At 37.9% G+C, this 21,871-nt stretch overlaps 1 protein-coding gene across 1 annotated transcript in view; it reads right to left on the bottom strand.

Annotated features, from left to right (window-relative positions):
- TTN (titin) overlaps nucleotides 1-18,466 on the bottom strand; it is a 308,951-nt gene extending 290,485 nt beyond the window's left edge. Inside the window, 9 exon segments of the mRNA XM_030580102.1 lie at nucleotides 1,608-1,745; nucleotides 5,365-5,508; nucleotides 5,743-6,043; nucleotides 8,541-8,785; nucleotides 8,879-8,967; nucleotides 10,482-10,769; nucleotides 11,698-11,901; nucleotides 15,700-15,803; nucleotides 18,270-18,466. Coding sequence (XP_030435962.1) covers nucleotides 1,608-1,745; nucleotides 5,365-5,508; nucleotides 5,743-6,043; nucleotides 8,541-8,785; nucleotides 8,879-8,967; nucleotides 10,482-10,769; nucleotides 11,698-11,901; nucleotides 15,700-15,790 — 1,500 coding nt within the window. The 5' untranslated portion in view covers nucleotides 15,791-15,803; nucleotides 18,270-18,466.
- Between the last annotated feature and the right edge of the window lie 3,405 nt (nucleotides 18,467-21,871).

The raw sequence follows: 21,871 nt of genomic DNA, 5'->3' as shown, positions 1-21,871 counted from the left end.
AATTAACCCGGATACAGTATATAGTAAATGAGCATGTGAAAAAATTAACTTTTAAATAATAAATTGCCTTCATTCACCCATTTTACATACAGCTTTAAAAACAGTTCACCAGGTGAAGTAATATCTCTAAGCTAGGTCAGACAGATTGCAAAATTTATTTTACTATTGATAAGGCTTTGTACTCTAAGGGCTGTATTATTCAACATTAGTGCTAATTTCAAAGGACGTGCTTATGGCATTGTTGAATCTGGACATAAATTCACACACCAAAGAACTGTGAACTCTGTGCACACTGAACCCTTGGTGTGTATTTTATCTGATTTTGCTTTTTTCATTGAAAATTAATCAAAACATTTTGTAAACATACCAGTGATGTTTTCAATTAGTTAATTACATTAAGAAAAAAGTGGGCCATATCCTGTAGTTCACAGTCATGCTACTCTCTCACTGATGACAGGACTCAGCCCTATTGCATTAGAATCCTCTTAACCGGCATAGACCCTCGTGGAAACAGAAACGAACAATGGTCCTCTTTATCAGAGGCTTATAAGAATATATTGGGTGGAACTGAATTGTTTTAAACATATGCACTGTACAAAGAACAAAAACAATACAAATCTCGATAAAGTGAGATAAAATGGTCGATTAACCATAAAATTAAAGGGGAATAGGCTATATACTAAAGGACTTCAGAGACAGAAATTTACATAAGCAAACACCAGTTCAAAGTTATCTACTGAGACCAGGCTTTCAGAGACGATCATAGGTGGTGCTATTTAAAGTGATTTTTTTTATAAATGGATAGGCAATTAGTTAATTTTCTAGAATTACTGAGATTCATTACAATGAATCTGTTCCTTGTCAAATTACCCCAATCAAGCAGGCACATTAAAGGGAATGCTGTTGAGTGGATTCTAGTGTACACAAGTAGCTCTTAATTGATGGTGAAGCATAAGGAGGCTTGCAGAGAAAATAAACTGGAACGGTGTATTTCACATCTGTAACAGCCGTATTCACCTGATCACGAATTAGATGCATTTGTTCTTGTTTGGTAGTAATTCCTTCTCTGGCTCTTGGTATTGTTACTGGTTCTTTGGATTTATCAGTGGCAATTACTTTTGGAACTACAGTAATTTTTTCAGCTTCCTTTTTTATCTGATTATTATGGTAGAAACAAAAAAGTTTCAATTACATATGGTCTCATAAAAAAAAAAGCATTGGAATCGGGAAAGGGTTAAGGTTTTAGATCCCTGTACACTGCAGCCTCCGAGTGACTCTATGTTAGCTAGATGTTGATGAGTATTGTTACATCCTAATGTCTATTTAAATAAAATATAGTATTTTAAAAAAGTTAAAATGCTCTTTAATGTAAAGAAATCAGTGTCAGTCAAAAGAGAGTTATGGATATCTTATTAATGCCAACTATTAGGAGTGAAGGACAAAGCAGGAAGAACTAGATTCTAATTCACAGTTGACATAAGTTTCTAGTTGGAGTAAGTTTTAGAAAAAACCCTGGAAATATATAGTTAGTATTTGTAGGGGAAGTATTATGTGCAAAGGGAGTATCACGGGAGAATGAATATCACATTTATAACAGTTCTATTTACCTTTTCATCAGTTACTCGTACTTCTTCTTGTTTGGTAGCAACTTCATCTCTAGTTCTCGATACTCTGACTGGTGCTTTAGGTTTATCAGTGGTAATTACTACCTTAGGCACAGAAGGTTTCACAGCATCCTTTCTTATCTGGTTTTTATGATAAAAAAAGTTTCAGTTATATATACTCTCAAACAAAATTACATGGCTTTTCAGAAAAGTGGGACAAGCTGATGGAATATTATGTAGAAAATGCAGTGGCACAGCTAGGAGTATAAATTTGGGTGGGTCTCAACTTTCGGGTGGATGGGCAATGACAGACTGTGCTTGCTCAGCTTCTCCCCTGACACCATGACCTCTTCCTAGCCCTGGTGCCCCCAGACACAGAGCTTCCTCTGCTAAGCTGAGCATGTACATGGGGTGGCTCAGAAAATGGCGAGGTAGAGCTGCCAGAGCATAGCTTTCTGAAGGGTGGTCACATAGCTCTGTGCTGGATTTCAGGTGTCCGAGTGATGGTCTGGGCTGCTGTGGCAGCACTACACCCCTGCTTAGATTTGGGTGGGCCTGGATGCTAAGTGGGTGGGCCAAGGCCCATCCAGACCCACCTAGGGCTACACCTCTAAGACATGAGGAAAGGAAAGAAGATGAAATGCCACTTGTAGAGTGGAATGACTATTGTGTGTAAGCCAACTTCCGTCCCATCTTACACACTTTGCAACCCAGTTAAATTCAGCAGAGTTACACTGTGTGAGAAAGAATCAGGGAAGAATTTGGCCCCCTACTGGTTACATTTAAGTGACCATCATTGTATCCTCCTGATATAAACTCCTTTTAGGAGCTGCATAGAAATGAGTATTACTATGACCTAACATTTACTCTCATTAGTCAGTGGGGCTACTCAGATACATAAGGGTTACTCAATGTGAGTAAGGGGTCCAAAATCATCTGGTATTAGCTGTGAGACTGATCAGACAGTTTGTGGTCAGGCAAAACTCCTAGCAAACGTCACTGGCTCAAACCTTTATGTAAGTGAATATTATTCTGTTCTGATGGCTAACTGAATAAAAACTCCTTAAAATATTCTCTTAAAATCCACCTTCATACAAGTAAAGGTCACTAACAATCAAATGAGAATTACGAGCATGTTAGTAATGACAACCACAATACTTAAATAACTGATGTTAAGGGCTCCGTCTTGCAGTTCCTGACTAGTCAGAACTCCTAAGTCAGTGGGAGTTTTGCCTGGAACTGTAATACTGGCCTCTTTATGGAACAGTTACTTTATAAATGTTTCTACTGTTGGAGCCTTCAGCTCATAAAAAAACAAAGGCAAAATACATAAGGAGCATTTGATAGAGATTGTTAATGAAAAAGGGTGTTTCGGCAAGTTACATCTGTAACAGCTGTATTCACCTTTTCATGAGTGATATGAATTTGCTCTCGTTTGTAGAAATTCTTCTCTAGCTCTTGATACTTTTTCTTGTTCTTTGGCTTATCAGCAACAATTATTACCTTGGGTACAGGGCTTTCTCTGGTTCCTTTCTTACCTGATTTTTACAGTAAAAAGTCTCAATTATATAATCTCAAATGCAAATATATGACTTTTATATAACATTGAAGAAGAGGCTGGACTAGTGAAGGGAAAGGTTAAATTTCACTGGAGGTCCTTGTAGAAGGAAGTGATTATGAGTCACTCTGTTTGCACCCTGGAGTAACTGTATATAAGTGAATATCATTGTTACATGATGCCAACTCTTAGGAAAACTCGAGTGCTTTATATAGATTTTAAAAATTGATTAGACTGGCAACGATAACTGAACTTCTTTTATGAAATGTACAGTGAGAAGAAAATAAAATAAATAACTTGCTCTATACACTGCCATTTTCCTACTAAAAGGCAGTAAGTAAAAGAAATTGGGACAGGAAGAAACTTATCTGCATACAATCAATGAGGGCAAACCATGATTTTGAATGCTATTTTTTTGGTAAATTTCACTTTATCCAGGAGGTTTAGATGAAAATACAGAATACTCTCCTCCCTGTATAATGGTGGTTTTCTGATTTCCATCCCTCAGTACGTAAAGGTAAATTACTTCTCCTCCTGCCCAGAGTATTTCTCACCTTGAACCTTGATACTTCACTCTAGATTCCATCGTCAGGACTAGATTCAACCTTAACTCAGATTTAGACCCACCCACCCTCACAACTAGATTCCTTTTTACCCTTTCAATTTGAAGCCTGACCTCAGCACTTGACTGATCCCACCTACTTTCTGGAGACGTAGTGTGGTCTGGAGAAGCTGTAAAGCGTGGTGGACTTCAGAAATATACCATTTCTATGGGAGTGGGCATAAGTTACTCTTTGTACGACACTCCTGGGGACTATCGAGAAATAGAATGAAGAAATACCAACAGGCCCTGATCCTGCAAACACTTGCACATTTGGTTAACCTTGCTCATTTGAATAACCCCACTGACTGTAATAGGGCTACTTTTGAGTAAGGTTAAGCATACGCATACTTGGTTGCAGAATCAGGGGCTTAAATTAAAATAAATGTATCTGAAAATTAAAAACAAAACATATGCTGAAAGTCATCTGAAATTCAGTCACCAGTATTTATTTCACATTGTTTTCAGTGCAGAATGATTTTCTTCTTAACGTATCTTGCCTCCTATTTGCTAAGAGGAGAATGCCACGTGTATGGAATAAACTCAGAAACAGCCACAGAAAAATTGGAAAATCCAAGAAGTGTGTGGGCCTTTTTTTTAATTTTATTTTTTTTTAAACACATATGTTTGGCGTATTATGTAGCTATACAATAAATGGTAGAAAAACAATGGCATTTTTTCCTGGAAGTTGTTTTTTCAAAATTTCTATTTGAACCATCTATCTATAATATTAATAGAGTACTAACACAGTAGTATGTAAGTATCTTATACAAACAGTCAGTCATCAAGAGAGAATTATGAGAATGCTAGTACTGAAAACCCTAGTGAGCAAGTTATGTTAGTAATGAAAACTAAGGGAGAAGAGTTATATAGTGACACTTTGTATTGTTGAGCTTCTCAGTTCATAAGTTACAAAAAGAAAAGGAAAAAAAATACATAGTTTGTCTGTAAAGTAGGGTTTAACTATGAATATTACATCTATAACAACTGTATTCACCTTTTCATGAGTGATCTGTACTTCCTGTTTGGTAGCAATTCCTTCTCTAGTTCTTGATATTATTTCCTGTTCTTTGGATTATCAGTAGTAACTACTACCATAGCTTCCCTTTCTTATCTGATTTTTATAGAAGGGGAAAAAAACAACCTTAAATACATCTCAACACATAGTAAAGATCACTTATCAAAATAAAGTGATATAAATTAAGGGGAAAATGCTTGGGAATAGTTATTTTAAGATCAGCTGGAAAAATTCAAGTTAAATATTAGGAATTTTTTTTGTCAGTATAAGAACATTAGGTAATGGAATAAGCTGCCAAGGGACATTATGGGATCATTTTCACTGAAGTTATTAAAAACAAGACACGATACCCATTTATCAGGAATGGTGTAAGAATAATTAAGTCAATTCAGTCATGATTTGAGGTGATAGATGAGATGACCACTAGCAGTCCCTTACAGTCCAGATGCTTCTGCACCAATAATGCATGCTTACATGAAGCATTTAGTATCATGTTAATTTTGCACTATGAAGTACATGCTTTGTTTGCATGTAGGATCGGGTGTAAGGAGAAAATTATATAAAAGCTGTGCTTTACTTTTACCTGTTCCTGAACAGGTTGAACGTGTACCGCAGTCACTGCTGTCCTTTTAGAAACCTGCTCTACAGGGCTTGGAACTGGTTCTCTCACTCTAGCCAGGTCAACTGCAGCAACTACAGTAGCAACAGCTGCTGTTTTATCAGTGTCCTGTAGGACCAAAATTAGGCACATCAGAAGATATTATTTTATAGGTTGCTTACATAGAATAAGCATATGACAATTACATGCACAGAATATTGCTGTCAAAGGTCTATTTAAACATTTCCAGAGGAAGTCCCTAAATAGTTGTTGTAAGCAAGTGTTTACATGCAGTCTCTCAAATTACATTTACCAGTTCTCTCAACATAGGCAATGTTCTTTCCAAATTTAAAGACTCTTTACCTCTTTAGCACCAGCAGCTATACCAGCAACAGAGACACCAGCAGCAGCACCACTAATGGTCATCTGGTCTTGGACACCATATCTCCCTTCCCATCTTTCTTCTGTCCTTATCTGGGTAGCGCTTGTAGTTACTCTAGTTTCCTGCATCCGTGCCTCAGCTGCAGAGGCATAACCTTCCAGCTTCCAAGGAGGAACAACCTCAGCAGCAGTGGCTACTGTTGCCTGTGCTTTACGGATCAGTGATGGAGATTTCACAGGCCTAATAGGTGAAGTGGAGAGTCTTCCAGCAGGAGATACTGACCTAATGAATAAACATAACATTACTGGTATTAATTAGCATCACATAATAAAATAAAATAACCACACAAGTAACACAGAATTGACATTCATTTCCTGTTTAGGATATCATCAGTACCTGGACACTCAGCTAAATGAAAACCAACAAAACTGAAACAAACCCAATGTCCCCTCTCATCTCCCTCTCCCCTCAGGTGGAAAATGTTTAAATTTGATTTTTTTTGACCAAACTTTACTTATAAACTCCAGGGCTACAAGAAACCAACCAACTAATAGTGATAGGCTGCATACCAGTTGGGAACATTGGATTTATTTATTTAGAAAAGGAAAGCAAAACTTCCAGTTGATTTGTTACCTTCAAATTGTGTAAATTGTTAGATTGTGTGAGCTGCTTACCATTCCCCTATTCTCTTCCTTCCTTCCTTCCTATTCTTTGTTACACTCACTTGTTCTCTTATTTGAAATTATGCTCCCCAAACAGTCTTTCTATGCATTTATACAGCTACCAATACAGTGGGGCCCTGATCCTGACTGGGTCTTTTGGATGCTGTCACAACGTAAATAATAAATAGGAGAGGAGATCTCATTGTTTTATTATTTATTTATGGAATGCCATCAATGTGCTTGACGCTGCAAGAAGGAAAGGACACGAGGAGCTTTCTTGATCTTGCACGTTTGTCAGATCCTTAAATTACTGAAGGATTTTCAATAACTTAATTAGCTTTACAGTGAAGACATAAGAGAGAATACCACAATGTATTTCACTCAAGAATATGCATTTAATATAAAAGTACCAGAAACAATAAGTTCACATTGGGTCAGAGACTATATTTTTTCTCAGTAATGGGAGTTTGAGAAAGGATATGGGGCATTATGGGGAATAGGATATGGGGCATTATGTACTAAATTAGGCCCCAATTCTGCAATGAGCCCCACTGAATTCAGTGAAGCGTCATGTGGGGACACAGAAGTCTGCCTTTGATCAGTGGATTTCAGGAGTGGGGCCTATCTTAATTGCAACATTTTCTTTCACCAATTACAACAGCACTAATTGGTATCTGCTGTTACAGCGATAAACAGAACTTTTAGAAAGACTGACACTTTAAAAATTAATTGTGAGTATTAATATGTAGCTATAAAGCACTTTCCAATTTGCTATAACATCACTACTACATGCTGTACATCTTTTCCCCAAGATGAGTTCCTGTATATCAAATTTCTAGTACCATGCAAATATTTTAACGCTGCCACACTCTGAACCATTGCAGTATTAGTGGTGGTCTCCAGCATTATACTTTAAATTTTTTATGTTTACTTTCACATATAATTTAGATGTAAATGTTATTTTTGAGTTAATAATGTATTTCACGCAGGTCTACCTAGAGTATAAAAACTACAAGGAGTCCAGTGGCACCTTAAGATTAACAGATTATTTGGGCATAAGCTTTCATGGGTAAAAAACCCATCGAAAGCTTATGCCCAAATAAATCTGTTAGTCTTAAGGTGCCACAGGTCTCCTTGTTGTTTTTGTGGATACAGACTATCATGGCTTCCCCCTGATACTTGATACCTAGAGTATAACATTTTTAGTGTATTATGCCCTCTAGATGGCACTGTTGTATTATCCTTGTATTTAGACGGGTGCTCATGGATTAATTATGCTTGTAAATTATTAGGTTAGTACCAATCCATTGCTATTTCTTGTATATACAGCAATAACTGTTCTCACTGTGGTGAAGTTCACCACAAAGCAGAGCTGGCACAAAGGTTTAAATGGGTTCTTATTCAGCTCAGAGACATTACACTTTCTGGCCCAGTGCTTGGTGCAATGGAGAGCTGAGGCAGTGGAGCCAGTAGAGTCTAAGAGCTCTTCATCAGTGCCTCAGTGCAAATGAATTGGGCTCTGCCACACCACAGCTGTGGACCCTGCACTTCAGATCACTCCTTTTCCCTCCTGAGGCCCTCTACACATATCAGAGCTAAACCCTCATTTCCCTGTAACCATGTTAATTTTTCTTGCCTCCACAGCCTTAATTCTGGAATCATTTCCCACATGTCCATAATATACCTGTGTCCACAGTTGTTTACAGTTATTTTTCTATTGATTCTTCCATTCTGCATGAAACTCACCAAATGCCTATGCTCTTTTCTTTTTCCATAAAGTAATTACCAAAGACCAGATTATGATTGAACTAACTTACCTACAGCTGGAGCAAAAAAAGTGTTACTCCAGCTGGTGTGGTGGAACACGGTGCAGAATCTGACCCTACACATTTTCTAAGGATTTCCTAAACCTATCTCAGAGGATGGAGTATTTGCAGACACTGCCAAAACCCTCCTCCTGAAGCTTTGACAACTGTACAAAACCAGCAGTCAGAAGAAGCCAGATTCTTCCATTCTATGCCGTGCTTTCCGTTCACATCATCACCATTTCACTTTCTCATTTGACTGAGGGGATGACTGAAAATATCACTCTTTCCTTGATAGTTAACATGATTTACCTGACTGGTGATGGTGTTGGAGCTCTAACATGTCTTACAGGTGACAGTGATTGTCTAATGGGAGATGGTGACTGCTGTCGTGCCATTTGTACTTTTGCTGCACTTATTTGTGGAGTTGGGTGATTTTGATGTAGGTTTAGAGGCATTCTTGGAGGTGCCTTGTGTGGGAGCTGTTGTCCTGTGGCACTCTCTATGGACATTTCAACAGTTGTAAGTGATCTAGCATCAAAGTGGGCTTCTATTTTCTATAATGAAAGAAAGAACAATGGTGAGACACTGCAAAATGCCAAGAATCAATTTCTAAAGTTTTAACACCATTAACTTTGAAAAAAATGTACCTTTTCAATTCTGGCTTGTCTTGTTTGCGAAATCTGAGCAGTCGAAACAATTGTCTTTGTCTTTTTAGCGGGTACTACTTCTTCCTCGCCTATTGGAAGGTAAAACATGAACAGTCAAGAGAATTATATGTGGTAATAAACAAGAATAGCTTTTTAGAAGGAACTAAACATGCAATGTCAATTGTATATCAGCATGTGTAAACACCAGAGAAAGAATTAATCAGCCATCTGTTTTTCTTGCAGTATCTATAGGCAAATAATTGTGGAACCAGCTGAAATAAGATTAGCCTTTTTGTGTAACTATGTAACTAGGCTAAAAAAATTAGAAGCATATTAATTATACTTCAGAATCATTCCAGTCTCCCAAATACATACATAGTTAGTCTAAAAGTGTATTTTAACTGGTGAGTCAAGAAAGGTTGGCATTATGAGTATGATTGAAAGGGCTCCATTCAACCCGAAACTGCCTTCATAGCTACTGGGCTCATTCTCATCTGCACTCTCACCATGAAGTCTACTCTCTTTTCTGAGGGGGGGTATTGCTTCCAAGAAATGGCTGCATAATGCCAATTACAAACTTATACAGATGACCAAACTTCTATTAGCCCTTTCCCCATGATTAAAGTCTGTGACCTTACTTCAGCCATGTATGGCTTGCACACACTAGAAGGGCTCATATATTTTAGTCTGGTCAGAGCCCTGAGTATATAATGTTGTTGTAGCAGCAATAGTAAAAGCCCTTGTGTCTTTATTAGGTGAATTTTAAACTTTAATATCTGGGTAGTTTTCAGTTTAAAAATATACAGTAGATGAAGTCCAGACTCCTCTACATATGTGTATGTGAGGAATGAGCTGATCAAAAATGGCAATTCTGCTGTGCCCATTCTGGGCCGCTCCCATATTCTTGGAGTTCACACTGTGCAGATGCATTGTGAGACCAGAGGCCTGAAGTTGTGAGCACTGACTTGCCAATATCAGCATGAACATTCTACCATTCATTTGCTATGTGTGTCTCACAAATTCTTCTAGTGAAAGGAAGTTCTGATGGGGCACAGGAATGGGGCCACATTAATGTTGCTCTTGCAGCATTAGCATATACCTATCTTACTGCAAAAATCAAATTGTGCCTTAATCTGGTTTTGCAATAACAAATAATTATTAAGCAAATTAAAAACAGTCCTGTTCCTACTAATGTCAATAAGAGTTTTGCTCACTTAAGAACTGCAGAATGTGGCCCAACAGCAGTAGATAAAAGACGTTGGTTTTAAAATCTAATTTTTAAAGATTCTGCAAGAGCAAAACAAAACAAGCTCTTACAACCCCGCCCCAAACCCTTCTGTGAGGCCTATACTGTAGTTATATAATTCAAAGAAATCCAACTGAGGGAACCGTTTTATGTTGAAAATGTACTTTTTGTTACCAGCCTGGAGCCTTTTATGACATGTTTCAACTTGGAAAGAATTTTTACACCCATGTTACAAACTCTTGAGAAATGGGTTATTAATGAAATTGCTGATCAACATTAATTGCAGCAGTGCCCTTTATACCACAACTAGAATGTACATGTTCTTATTTTCATGGCTTACAACCTCAACTCCATTACCTTGAACCAGCAATTCGGCTGTTGAAGTAGCTCGTCCCACGCTATTTGTGGCATTTACTGAATAGGTTCCGGAGTCTTCAGGATAAGCTTCTGCAATTATTAAACTGTATAGGTCTCCTTCTTGTGAAATTTGAAAATCGAGGGAGCTTTGAATTTCTGCTCCATCCCGATAGAACTTCACCACAGGTGTAGGGATTCCAGTCACTCTAACATCAAGTCGAACTTGCTTTCCTTGCCTTATTGTCATGCTCTGTAGACGTTGTGTAAAGTTTGGTGGTGCTGTTTCAGCTATAATTTGATTAAAAAAATTAAAGTTCACTCTGTAAAGAACTTCATAAGGCCTAAACATTTCCAATTCTAGAAGCATTCACAGCCTTTAAATTCTTTACAAATACCCTTTATATATAAACTACAGTCTCCTTATCTATCTCCCAGTTGCTATTGATATAGAAGAGGGCCACCTTGTCTAACACTAAAATAAATTAAGGCCTCCTTCCTGCAAACACATATGCATGTCCTTAACTTTACTTGCATGAGTAAAGCCCTGATCCAGTAAACACTTACACACGTACTTAACTTCATGTGAATATTTCCATTGCTGTCAATGGGACTACTCACATGAGCAAAGTTGAACATGTGCATAAGAGTTTGCAGAATCAGGGCCTATATTGGTACGAAAGTGCCAGATCCATTCTATATTCATGTGAGTACAGCCCCACAGAAATTAAAAAGGGCCCTATCCTTCAAACCCTTATTCACAGGAATAATCTTTATTTACATGACTAATTCCATTGAAGTTGGTGGTGCTACTTGTGTGAGTAAAGATTACTCTTGAATAAAGGCTTGTAGTGTTAGGACAGGCATTTCAAATGACTATACTCGTAAGTGTTTGTACAGTCTGGTTCATAGTTTATACTGCTGAAGACTGTTGTAATAGTAATACTTGAAAATTGACCATGAAGTGATGAAGAATCCTATCTACATCTATAAGGAATCTAAGCATATATTGAAGTTTTTTTGGGGAAAAAAATCTAGCTTGCTTTAGAGTAAGGAATTTGATTTGTTGTTACTATCTTGTATGGTCTTTCCTTCTCATATTTTTGTGTTATTTTTATCCAAGTTTCGAATATATACATAATTTTTATTTTAGCTCCCTCCTCTCTGATGACAAGGGGAAGTGCCAATAGTTTGCTGTCCCTCCTTAACCATACTGTACCTGTGACAAGTAGCTCAACGGTACTAGTTGCTTGCCCAGCTCTATTGGTGGCTTGTATGCTGTATCTTCCACTGTTGTCTGCTGTCACGGCGGGGATCACGAGTTTAGCGCGGCCATCGCTAAATGAGATCTGCACGCCGGGCAGAGTTGCAGTGGAGATAACCTGGCCATCCCGAAACCAGCTCACTTCAGGAACTGGGGAACCTACAGAAAGCAGTAGATAAAGAAAGCAATTTCAGCACCACTATAGACCAGGAGCCCCAAAATACCTCTGCTAATTACAAATATGTATGGCAGCTTTCAACCATCTGAGGGAATTGCTGCGTGTGCACAGATTTGCAATTACATCAGTAGCATAAAATCACAACATTCAAGGCATTTCCCTGATGTCTTGACAATACATAGGGTTTTAGTGTAATTCACAGGCTGATAGATTAAGAAATTCTTCATGTCCTGCACCATTTGAAAGCCCTGGTAAGGGAGTTGGCATTAGTCTCATTTAAGAATTATATGAAAGATTGAGAAATTCATGCCTTTGATTTGTTCACTAGTATAAAAAAATAAAATACAGGTTCCTTGTAATGAAATTATATAATCCAAGCTTTAGGCAACAAGAAGTAAATTGAAAATGCAGACTGAATTACAGTATTCCCCCTAATAATGAATTTATTAAATAAGCTACCACTGAAAGTGACTGTAGCAAAAAGTAAAATTAAGAGTTATCTTTATATCTTTCTGGAGAGGATGATGGCAAAGCCTCATGGAAGTGAACGAATAAGGGATTCATAGAAACTAGCAGAGAGCAGCCACTTTGGGTAATATATTTTACCATTCAAATATATTATTCTTAGGGGAAATCCCTCAGGCAAGACTCCCACTTTCAGTATAGACTCCATGTACAGTCATAATTGGCTTCCAGCTTCAATGGTAACTTAAACATGACAGGGAATATCCTCTTCCAGCACTCAGATGGCCATGAGGAATCCTTGTGAAGGGAGAAGAATCCTACTACCCATGTCACACAGCAGGAGACAAGCAGCTCTGTGGGAGCTATTCCAGCTGAAAGGACTCTTTGTGGTCTCAGGAAACCCCTTTTCTAAGATGGAGGGACCCAAATATCAGTTAAGTGATGGAGCTCTATCCTCACTCATGTCTCTCCATCCACCCCTCCACTTCCCCAAATCCCTTTTATGCACAGCCATGCAGAATTCCCCATAATGTTGGGTTCTGCGCACGGCAAGGTTGTGCAGCTATGCATGACCTCTTCCAATAATGCCCAACTGCAGAAGTGGACCAGTTCCATTGCAAAAAGGCCCTTTATAGCCTCAGGAGGCGGCCCTGAGGCTGCACTAGTTGAGTTGCCCTACAGCTGCTACTACAGTCTCAAGCATCTCTACCTTTGTATGCTCCAAAGACTTACAGGCTTCAGAATTCTGCCCCCTAGCACTTGCAAAGAACCCCTCTAAAGAACCCAGTTATTTATTTGAACTCTGTATGAGGCCAAGAATATGACTGTATGAGAATACGGGCTGTGAGGGAGAAAGTTTTTGTTGGGAGTCTGCAATCATTCTAGACTTGTTTAGAAAATTTGCAGACTTTGCAGTTTCTCATGGCCAAAAAAATAAACCGGAGTTATTTTGTTTTATATTTATATATAAAAATCAAATAATTCAGACATTATATATAAAAGTATGTGACCAGTCAGGGAAAGAGAGAGACTTTTCAAACCAAAAATAGAAACACTACATTTAAGTGTTTATCGTTTCATAGCTGTAGCTAAGCAAATACCAAGGATTAGGGGGTGGCTCAGTTTTCAAGGGACCAGTTTGAGACACTTTGGGACTGAGTTTCACAAGCATAGAGCATACCAAGAGTAAAGCTTGTAAATGCAGGCTCATTGTTGCTCAGTATTTGGAAGGGAATAACCCAAATAAACTAACAGAAGTCCAAATTAACTCTTAATTAATGCAAAATCCAAACAATACTGTGGAAACAGACACAAACACACAAGCAATTCACAGTATGGTTCACATGTATAATTTAGTTTATTTACTCCAGTGTTATAGGCTGCATCCTGTAGTGTTTATTATGCACACTTTTAGTGCTCTCAGATTAATTGTGCTCTTCCTTTTAATCTAGAATTATACATAATATTTGACTTATATATAAAATAGCTTTATTCAAAGGTAAAGATAAGGATTTAATTTAATATTCACAATGATTGATAAAAGAGACCACAATCCAGGTGACAGAAATAAAGTTACACTGTCGATGATTTAGAAGGTCAGATTCCAGGAAATAAAATGTTCACAAGTTTTTGTATATTAGAAAAACGAAATACTGAATCACTGCCAGAACTGTCAGACCTGATGAGTGGCTTTGGGGAGGAAGGGATGTCCCAGTATCCCACAACATGAATAAGAGCTAAGAAAAGATTGGTTCACATAAGGTTTGGGCCTAAAATAAAAGAATGGTACATGCAGTTATAAAACTGATGTGTCTCTTATCAGTATTAAATTAAGTTTCACTCACAAATATTACAGGATATTATAAATGAAAAGAAAATAGCTGAAATCATTCATTCATCAAGAACTTCAGCATCATAACTGGTTTTAATGGTACATTTATCTATTTTACTTTTATGGTTAACGGATTTATTACAAGGGTGATTTTCCTCAGCATATCTATATAATTTCATATGAAACCTAAGTCAAACAAAAAGTCTGCCCTGTTACAGAAGGCTGGAATGGCTAACACTGGAGTAGTGGATCAAACCCTGAAAAGTGGAACAAATAATCCACAGATGTAAACTGGCATATGGTGGTGTTCAAATGTCCCATATGATCCTATGTTAATCAAGGGATCCAAAATGTTGGTATAGGTCTGAGTGCAAAAGCATGACTGGCAGCCACACTTTGGAGTAAGTACATCTTAGACACCCATAGGGCAATGATTATCAGCCACAGCAAATGTCAAAGATGGCTATGGTGTTGGACAGACAACACATCTGCCAGGGGGTAATTGTACAACTGCAGATCTTGGAAGCTTTGTTTTATAATATATGGTAGTCACAGTGCTAATACCAACACTCGAATACACTTCCTTAACCATACCATTCTGTGTCCCTTCTCCTTAGTACTGAGCATGTGTCAAAGCCACTCCTGGAACAAGGCATTGGCTGCTCTGGCACTTATTTTGATTGGCTAATAGGATTTGAATGGGGCTTTATACATTCTCTGTGTTCATGCTGACTCAACATATGATAAAAATAGTGAATAAGATTTGATAAAATGGAACTTCATTTAAAAATGAAGGTGCTTCTTTAAGTTGCTCCATGATCTTAGTTATGTTTGGACAATCTTACACTACCTCTAAACAGACTTTCCTACCATTTTGAGTGGGCACACATACCCAAATTCTGTGCTTATAACCCATACGACTCCACCAAAATCATAAAGTCAAGGGGGTTGAATGAGGCGTAAGTCAACAGAAAATGAGCCAGTGTGCCCAGCACAAAAAAAATGGTCCCCTTTTGCTTTGGATCAGCAGTGAACCTTCTGCTGCTTGGTCCCTCACTCTGTCATGTCCCCCTAGACTCTGTGCATACATCCCTGGATCTCTCACTAGCACACTTCTCCCTTTAATCCCTATTTCTTCCTTTGCTTTGTTAACTGGGGCCCAAGTCTGCTCCTATTGAAGTCAATGAGAATTTGGCCACAGACTTCAGTGGTAGCAGAATTGGGCCTTTCCTTTGATCCTTCATAATTCTGCACAGTGTGTCTGCTGGACTCTGATAGCATTCTCTGAAGTAGGCTAATCCATTGAATTACTTGACCTTTTCAGGACAGTCAGATTTGGATATATTTATGTACCAACAATCTTTACTCCATCACAGTACATGACTATCTAAAGCACCAGCAATTGTATGTTTGCCTTACATTTCCACAACATAAATAATTCAGGACCAAGAAATGAAGGTAATCAGAAAGGAGTAAGTCTTACCACTAATATGAGCCTCAAAGGTTGCGGCACTACCCTCCAGTGCCACAACACTTTGTAACGGCTGCGTAAATGTTGGTGCTTTTGTCGTCATCTTTATAGGCACTCTGAAAGAAAGAAAACATAATTAGGTGTCAAATGCCAAGCTCTTTAAAGTTCTTACTGTACACATTTCTTCTCCTTTCTTACTGTACAGGCACTTTTTACTTGTACATGGCATAGAATGATTTATCCTTCTCAGCCTTAAACCATAATGGCCTGGCTGTGCTCTAATATTGGAATTTTTGGAATATAATAATGTCACTTGTAAGGTCTGCTCCCGCTCCCACTGAAGATGATAATACAACTCCTATTGACTTCACTGGAGCGAGCTGTGGCCTAGTGGATTAAGCATGGCACCAGGAGACTGGATCATACTGTTGATTCTGCCCATGACTCATTGTATGACCTTGTGTAGGTCACTTAGCCTCTGCATCTCAATTACCTCATCTGTCATAAAGGGAAAATAATCCTTATTCTTATAGGTTCAAAGTGTTTTGGGATGAATTGAAAGTGTTCTGCAAGTGCAAAACATCATTAGATTCACTGGGAACAGAATTAAGCCTTAAATAGCAGCTTAAAAGGAATGTGGATGTCTGCAATCTATTTGGCCTTTAATAATTAAAGGTGGCTGGAGGCTTCCCTTTTTTAAGGTATACTGTAAGTAGTGATAATTTAATCTTATGCAGAAGCATATTGGCTTTAAAGATGCAGACAAAATTCAACTATTTCTCAGAAAGTAGCTCAGTGCAGTCTGGAATACTGAGAAACAGCTACCTTTGAAACATGAGCTAGGGTATAAGGTAGCCACTGACATGGATGACTTGAACAACTGCAGGCAGGTGTGAAATCTGAAGGAAAAATAGTGTGTCCTGTCTTCCTATGCATAATAATTCTTTGTATAAAAGAAACACACTGAAAGCCCTGGAAAAGAGTACATAGTAGTGATATTTTGTACTTTATTTAAAAGGGATTATTTAATTGTATGTTGAATTTAAAGGAATTAAGTTTGAATATTTCTAATGCTTACATACCGTCTCCTTAAAAATAAGGTCACACTGTTTTAAACTGAAGTTTATAATTTCTTTCATTAAAAACACTATGTGAATATAATGTTATCATCACGATTTACCAGATAAGAGATATCTTGATAATCTTTTTTTTAGGTGTCTGAACTTTGTAGTGATACATTTCTATATACTGTGAATTGTGCATTTACTTTTGATTCTATGTCTGGACATTGGCCACCAGTACCAGACATAATTATAGATAAAGGAACAATAAACCTTTATTTAAGTCTCTCTAAGTATGGGACAGCTCCTTAACTGGGTTGAAAATACCTTACAGTGAGGATCAGACCCATTGAAATCAGTGCCTGGCTCTTCAAAGGAGACCAGACTTGTTAGGAGCCTGACTCCATTCAACTTTCAATGAGATAAGAGCACCTGACTCCTGTAGGCTCCTTTGAAAATCCCAAACAGTGTGATACATATGCAGTAATGTACTAATCAGGGGAATAAAAGGGGCAGCATCTGATGATCTATTGGGTTGTGTGAAACTTCACATAAAAGTCACTATGTGTATTGTCTTCATGGGTTGTACTGATACTTTTTGTAACTTGGTGTATGGGGTGATTTTTTTGTTTCGAAGTTTTTCAGTGTGTGAAATAGTTTTAAACAAATTAGGTATAACTGACATTTAATCTCCAGATGACCACCAATTTCCAAAATGTTCAAGAGGCAAGACTGTACAAATTATTTTAACATAAGCTCATTTTTCTCATATCTACTTCAATTGTGGAATTAATGATTTGACAGTCATTTGAGAGAGAAATAATTTAGTATTTTAAATAAACAGTATAAAAATGATATAGATTATTTCCAAACTCCAGAATATGTTGGAAATTATTTAATTAAGTATAATTGATGATTCATTGAAAGTTTAAATCTCTCATTAGATAGGCAAATTTCAATTATAAAGATTTTGAGCTTATAAGGCTTTTTTATAATTATGATTAAAAAGGTATGCATCTGAAATATCAGGCTCCAAAAATAACTTCCCCAGCTATGACTGACAGCAGACAAGTGTTCCAGAGCTGCTGTGTAATTGATATCTTCGCAGTTGATTCCCTTAAAAAGTCATCAGTGCTTAGCTGATACCATATGCATTTTATCAGAGCTATTCTTGGAGCTTCTCGGTTTATCTGTGAGTAATATAACCTTGAACACTCCCAGCATACATAAAAAAGTTTGTAAGTTAACCAGACATTTCCATATACATTTCAAATCCTAATTTAAATGTTCTTTAAGATCAAATGCACTTAAAGAACGATTAATTGAATTTTATCAAAACTCACATTCAGAAACATAAGACATCATTAATAAAGAACTTTAATGTTCAATGTTATAGACTACATTCTTATTACATACACGTACACTATATGCCCATAATATACATTTATATTGATGTTTTCTATCAAAATGATTAAATGACTGACAAAGAAATGTAGTTATACGATAAAAAAATGTACTAACCTGATTCCTCAAGAGTGCCTAAAAGGAGTGGCTAAGCCCAACGAAAGTTTCGTAAACGACGTCCTTATCCAGAGTAAGATTTTAGACAATCCCAATATGAGAATCGTTGAGCCTCTATCAGTAATAAAACAAAACTACACAGTCTTGACAGTGTAGTTTTGCTTTTCTTTGCAATCCCTACACCCGAGGCGAGGCTGGGAATGCACGACTGCTCAGAAGTGCTCACATAGTTGTTTTACTTTATATACCCCGAATATGCTGACAGTTCTGCATCATCATGTCAGTGCCACTTCTGATTGGTTTTCTAAAAAAAGCAACATGGGAGATGCAATCATACACACCTGTTGGTTTGATTGACAGTGCTAATTTTGGCAGCACAAAAGGGATTCACTGAAGAAATGAACCAGTATATTCAGAGTTTATTCTAATTGTAAAGTCCAATTATTTATTTGCAATTGCTAATTAGGTGCATCACAAACTTAAGAAAAAATTATGAGGAAGGATTTTTATTAAATAGCACAGAACACAGCCAAATCAATAGTGGTCCTGTCAGTCAGATCCAACCTTACAGTCTCTTCCCCTATAATGACTAAGTAGCTACCAAATGCATCTGTCAATCACATAAGTAATCTGATTTCTTGCATGAGCCTTATATTGGTAATATATATCCGTATATTTTTAAGTATGAGTTGAAAGTTTGTGTTTGATACAAAGTAGAAACGACTTTTTTATTACTGTTAAAAATATTTTTACTGCTAACTAGATATTTCTTTCAGTAGGACTTGTCAAAAGCAATATCTGAAATGCAGAAACATGAATGTTAAGAAGGCGCATACACAGCAGCAACTTTTGCAATGGTTTAAAACTCAGTCTTTAGCCCTCCCTTCTGACTGCCCTTATTAGGGGCTGATGTAGGACTTACGCAGCCCTTGCGCCAATGAGCTATGCCTTTCCCATATTGCTTGCTGAGAGGTCTTTGGCTGAGCTGGGCCCAGCTTTATCAGGCTGTGGGGCTAGCTGTATCACCAGCCACATTTACCTCAAAACCAGAAGTCGCCTTTGTGCTTTCTTCTGCAGCTGGGATAGTTTATCCTCCTAACCCCAGCCACTGTTCTAAGATAGTTGTGTGCACCTGTCTGTCAGGGTGTTAGTACCTCCTTATGCAACCTTCATTTTCCTTTCTGACAATATGGTGCCTAACTAAGACCCTATCCAGCAAACCACTTAAGCACATGCTTAACTCGCTCTCTCAGACTTCTCAGTCTTAAAGTTACATCTGCGTAAGTGTTTTGTTAGACAGGGGATGCAGGGCTGGCTTATGCCCCAAGGTACACAGTGAAAAGCGGTCATCTGTGCACAGATGTCTTTGCAAAAGGGCTGAGGAAAGGGGGCAGGCGGGAACCTCTTCTGTGGTACCATCCCCACATCCTTAGACTATGCAGAAGAATTTCTGCAGGCACAGAAACTCAAATGTGAGGAAGAGAGGCTGCAGGGGGGAGGGGGTGTGCAGAAAGAGAAGGTAAACAAAGTTCCCCATGAACCTCACAGGGAATACTTAGGAGAGCAAATACAAACTGAAGTTTTTCTATGCCAGCCCACTTTATGCTCAAGAACCCCTCCTCCTCCCATGGCAGCCCCATAACTGGGAGTGCACAGTAATATTGCTAGGGTGCTGAAGGAAAGGAAGCTTCTGAGGCACAAAGTCTCTCCATGGATGGAGCATGCTGCAATTTGCTGTTTTGAAAGGAGCGGGGGAGGGTACGTCACTTCCCCTTCATAGACTGACCTGAGGAAAACTCTGTGAGGCGAATCTCAGCGTTTTACACCCTCTCACCCATTCCTGGGTGGTTTCCATAGAAGGGATTGATCTAGCCTTTAATTTACCTGTAATTTAATTTAATTTGCCAGGTCTTCTGTAAGGGCATTTTTTCTGCACAAGGGTAAGGGGAAAGGAGCAGCAGCAATTATTGTAATCTCTCATATTGATGCAGTGTCCACCTGAAGCGTTGGAAGAGCGGTATCATACCCTGTTCATTAGTTTATGGTCTGGATGGGGTTAGTCTGAGGGAAAACTAGTCTATCCACATTGATTTACTATCACAGCCTGAGGCAGGCCTTGACTGCAGCTAGGACTTACATGAAGGGAGACCCATTTGGCCTCCACTAAAGCATGTATGGTATCCAAAAGAAACCTATGGGATTACGAAGGGTATAAATGAGTGCCAAATTTTTCATAGTGGAAGGAATTTACTCTACAACAACCACATTAGGAGGCAGTAAAATATTCTCCAAAGTTGTGCAAGTGGTAAAACTGGTGAAAAATCATGTCCGTGATCGCATATTGACTTCAAATTTCTCTCTTTTTTTAAAAAAAAAGTAAAAGTCACTGGTGTTATGGAGACATAAGTAAAATGAAGAGTGTAGCATGAAAATCATAGGGTAAAATTAATCATTTTTAAAATCTCAAAAAAGCTGACATTTTGCCTTTTCAATATGTGTATTTTGGTTAGGAGGTCAAATGTTACTATTTTTGCTGGGAAAGGGGGATTAAAATCCCACAAGTAACAACATTCCTTTAAACCAAGTCATGAAGTATCACAGAAAACTATGGTTTTGTATAACAAACATGAAGCAAAAATGGAAAATGTTCTGTAAGTGCAAAACATCATTACATGTTTAAAGGTGCATTCACAACTCCAACCTTTTTTTGCATATACATTGTAGTTTGTAACAGGCACGGGATTCCACCTGCACGAAGTTCATTGCAGGGTAAGGGGGTTGGGGCAGATCCTCAGCTAGTACAAATTGGCCTAGCTCCATTGTCCTTAGAGTTATGAGAATTTACATTTGCTGAAGAGGCCCACTGCCTCTTTAAAAAAAAAAAAACAACCCAAACCAAAACACATTCATGTGCAGTTTCTTAGCTAATGATCGATAGCTCTTATCTAGTGCTTTTCATCTTTAGATCACAAAGCGCTTTGCAGAAGGTCAGTATCTTCATCCTCATTTTCCTGATGAGGAAACTGAAGCACAGGGAGGGAAGTGACTTGTCCAAGATCACCCAGCAGGCCAGTGACAAAGCTGGGACTTGAACCCACGTTTCCCAAGTCCCAGTGCCTTGTCCACTAAGCTACATTGGCTCATAATATATCATACCATATATATACAAGTTTCCCCTCCCACAAAATCCTTAGAGACACATTAGCCCTTGGAGAAATGGGTACTACAATGCACAACTATTTCTCAAAATATACAGTATGTCAGAAATAAAATGTGATCTTTAGTGTAATAAAATACTATGGGCCTGATACTCACATACCAAAGTATTTGCAGTAACAAGTAGTCCTTTTGACTACAATGAGTGAAGGTGCATAAGGGAAACAATTACTTCAAGGGCCTGCATGTGGAAGTGTTACAGGATCAAACCTTTAGTCATAAGAGCATGGAACCATAACTTCACTGTTTCCTGACTTTTGAATGCTTCACCATACATCATTAACAGGCTCTTAATGTAGTTTTTAAATGGAGTTTCCCTAGTTTATTAAAAAAATAAAAATTAATAATATGCAGCTATTTGCTTAATAGTGGTAGAGTTCACTGTA

The sequence above is a fragment of the Gopherus evgoodei genome, chromosome 11 (genome assembly GCF_007399415.2).
Source record: "Gopherus evgoodei ecotype Sinaloan lineage chromosome 11, rGopEvg1_v1.p, whole genome shotgun sequence".
Taxonomy (NCBI): domain Eukaryota; kingdom Metazoa; phylum Chordata; order Testudines; family Testudinidae; genus Gopherus; species Gopherus evgoodei.
This window is presented reverse-complemented; position numbering and strand designations above follow the sequence as displayed.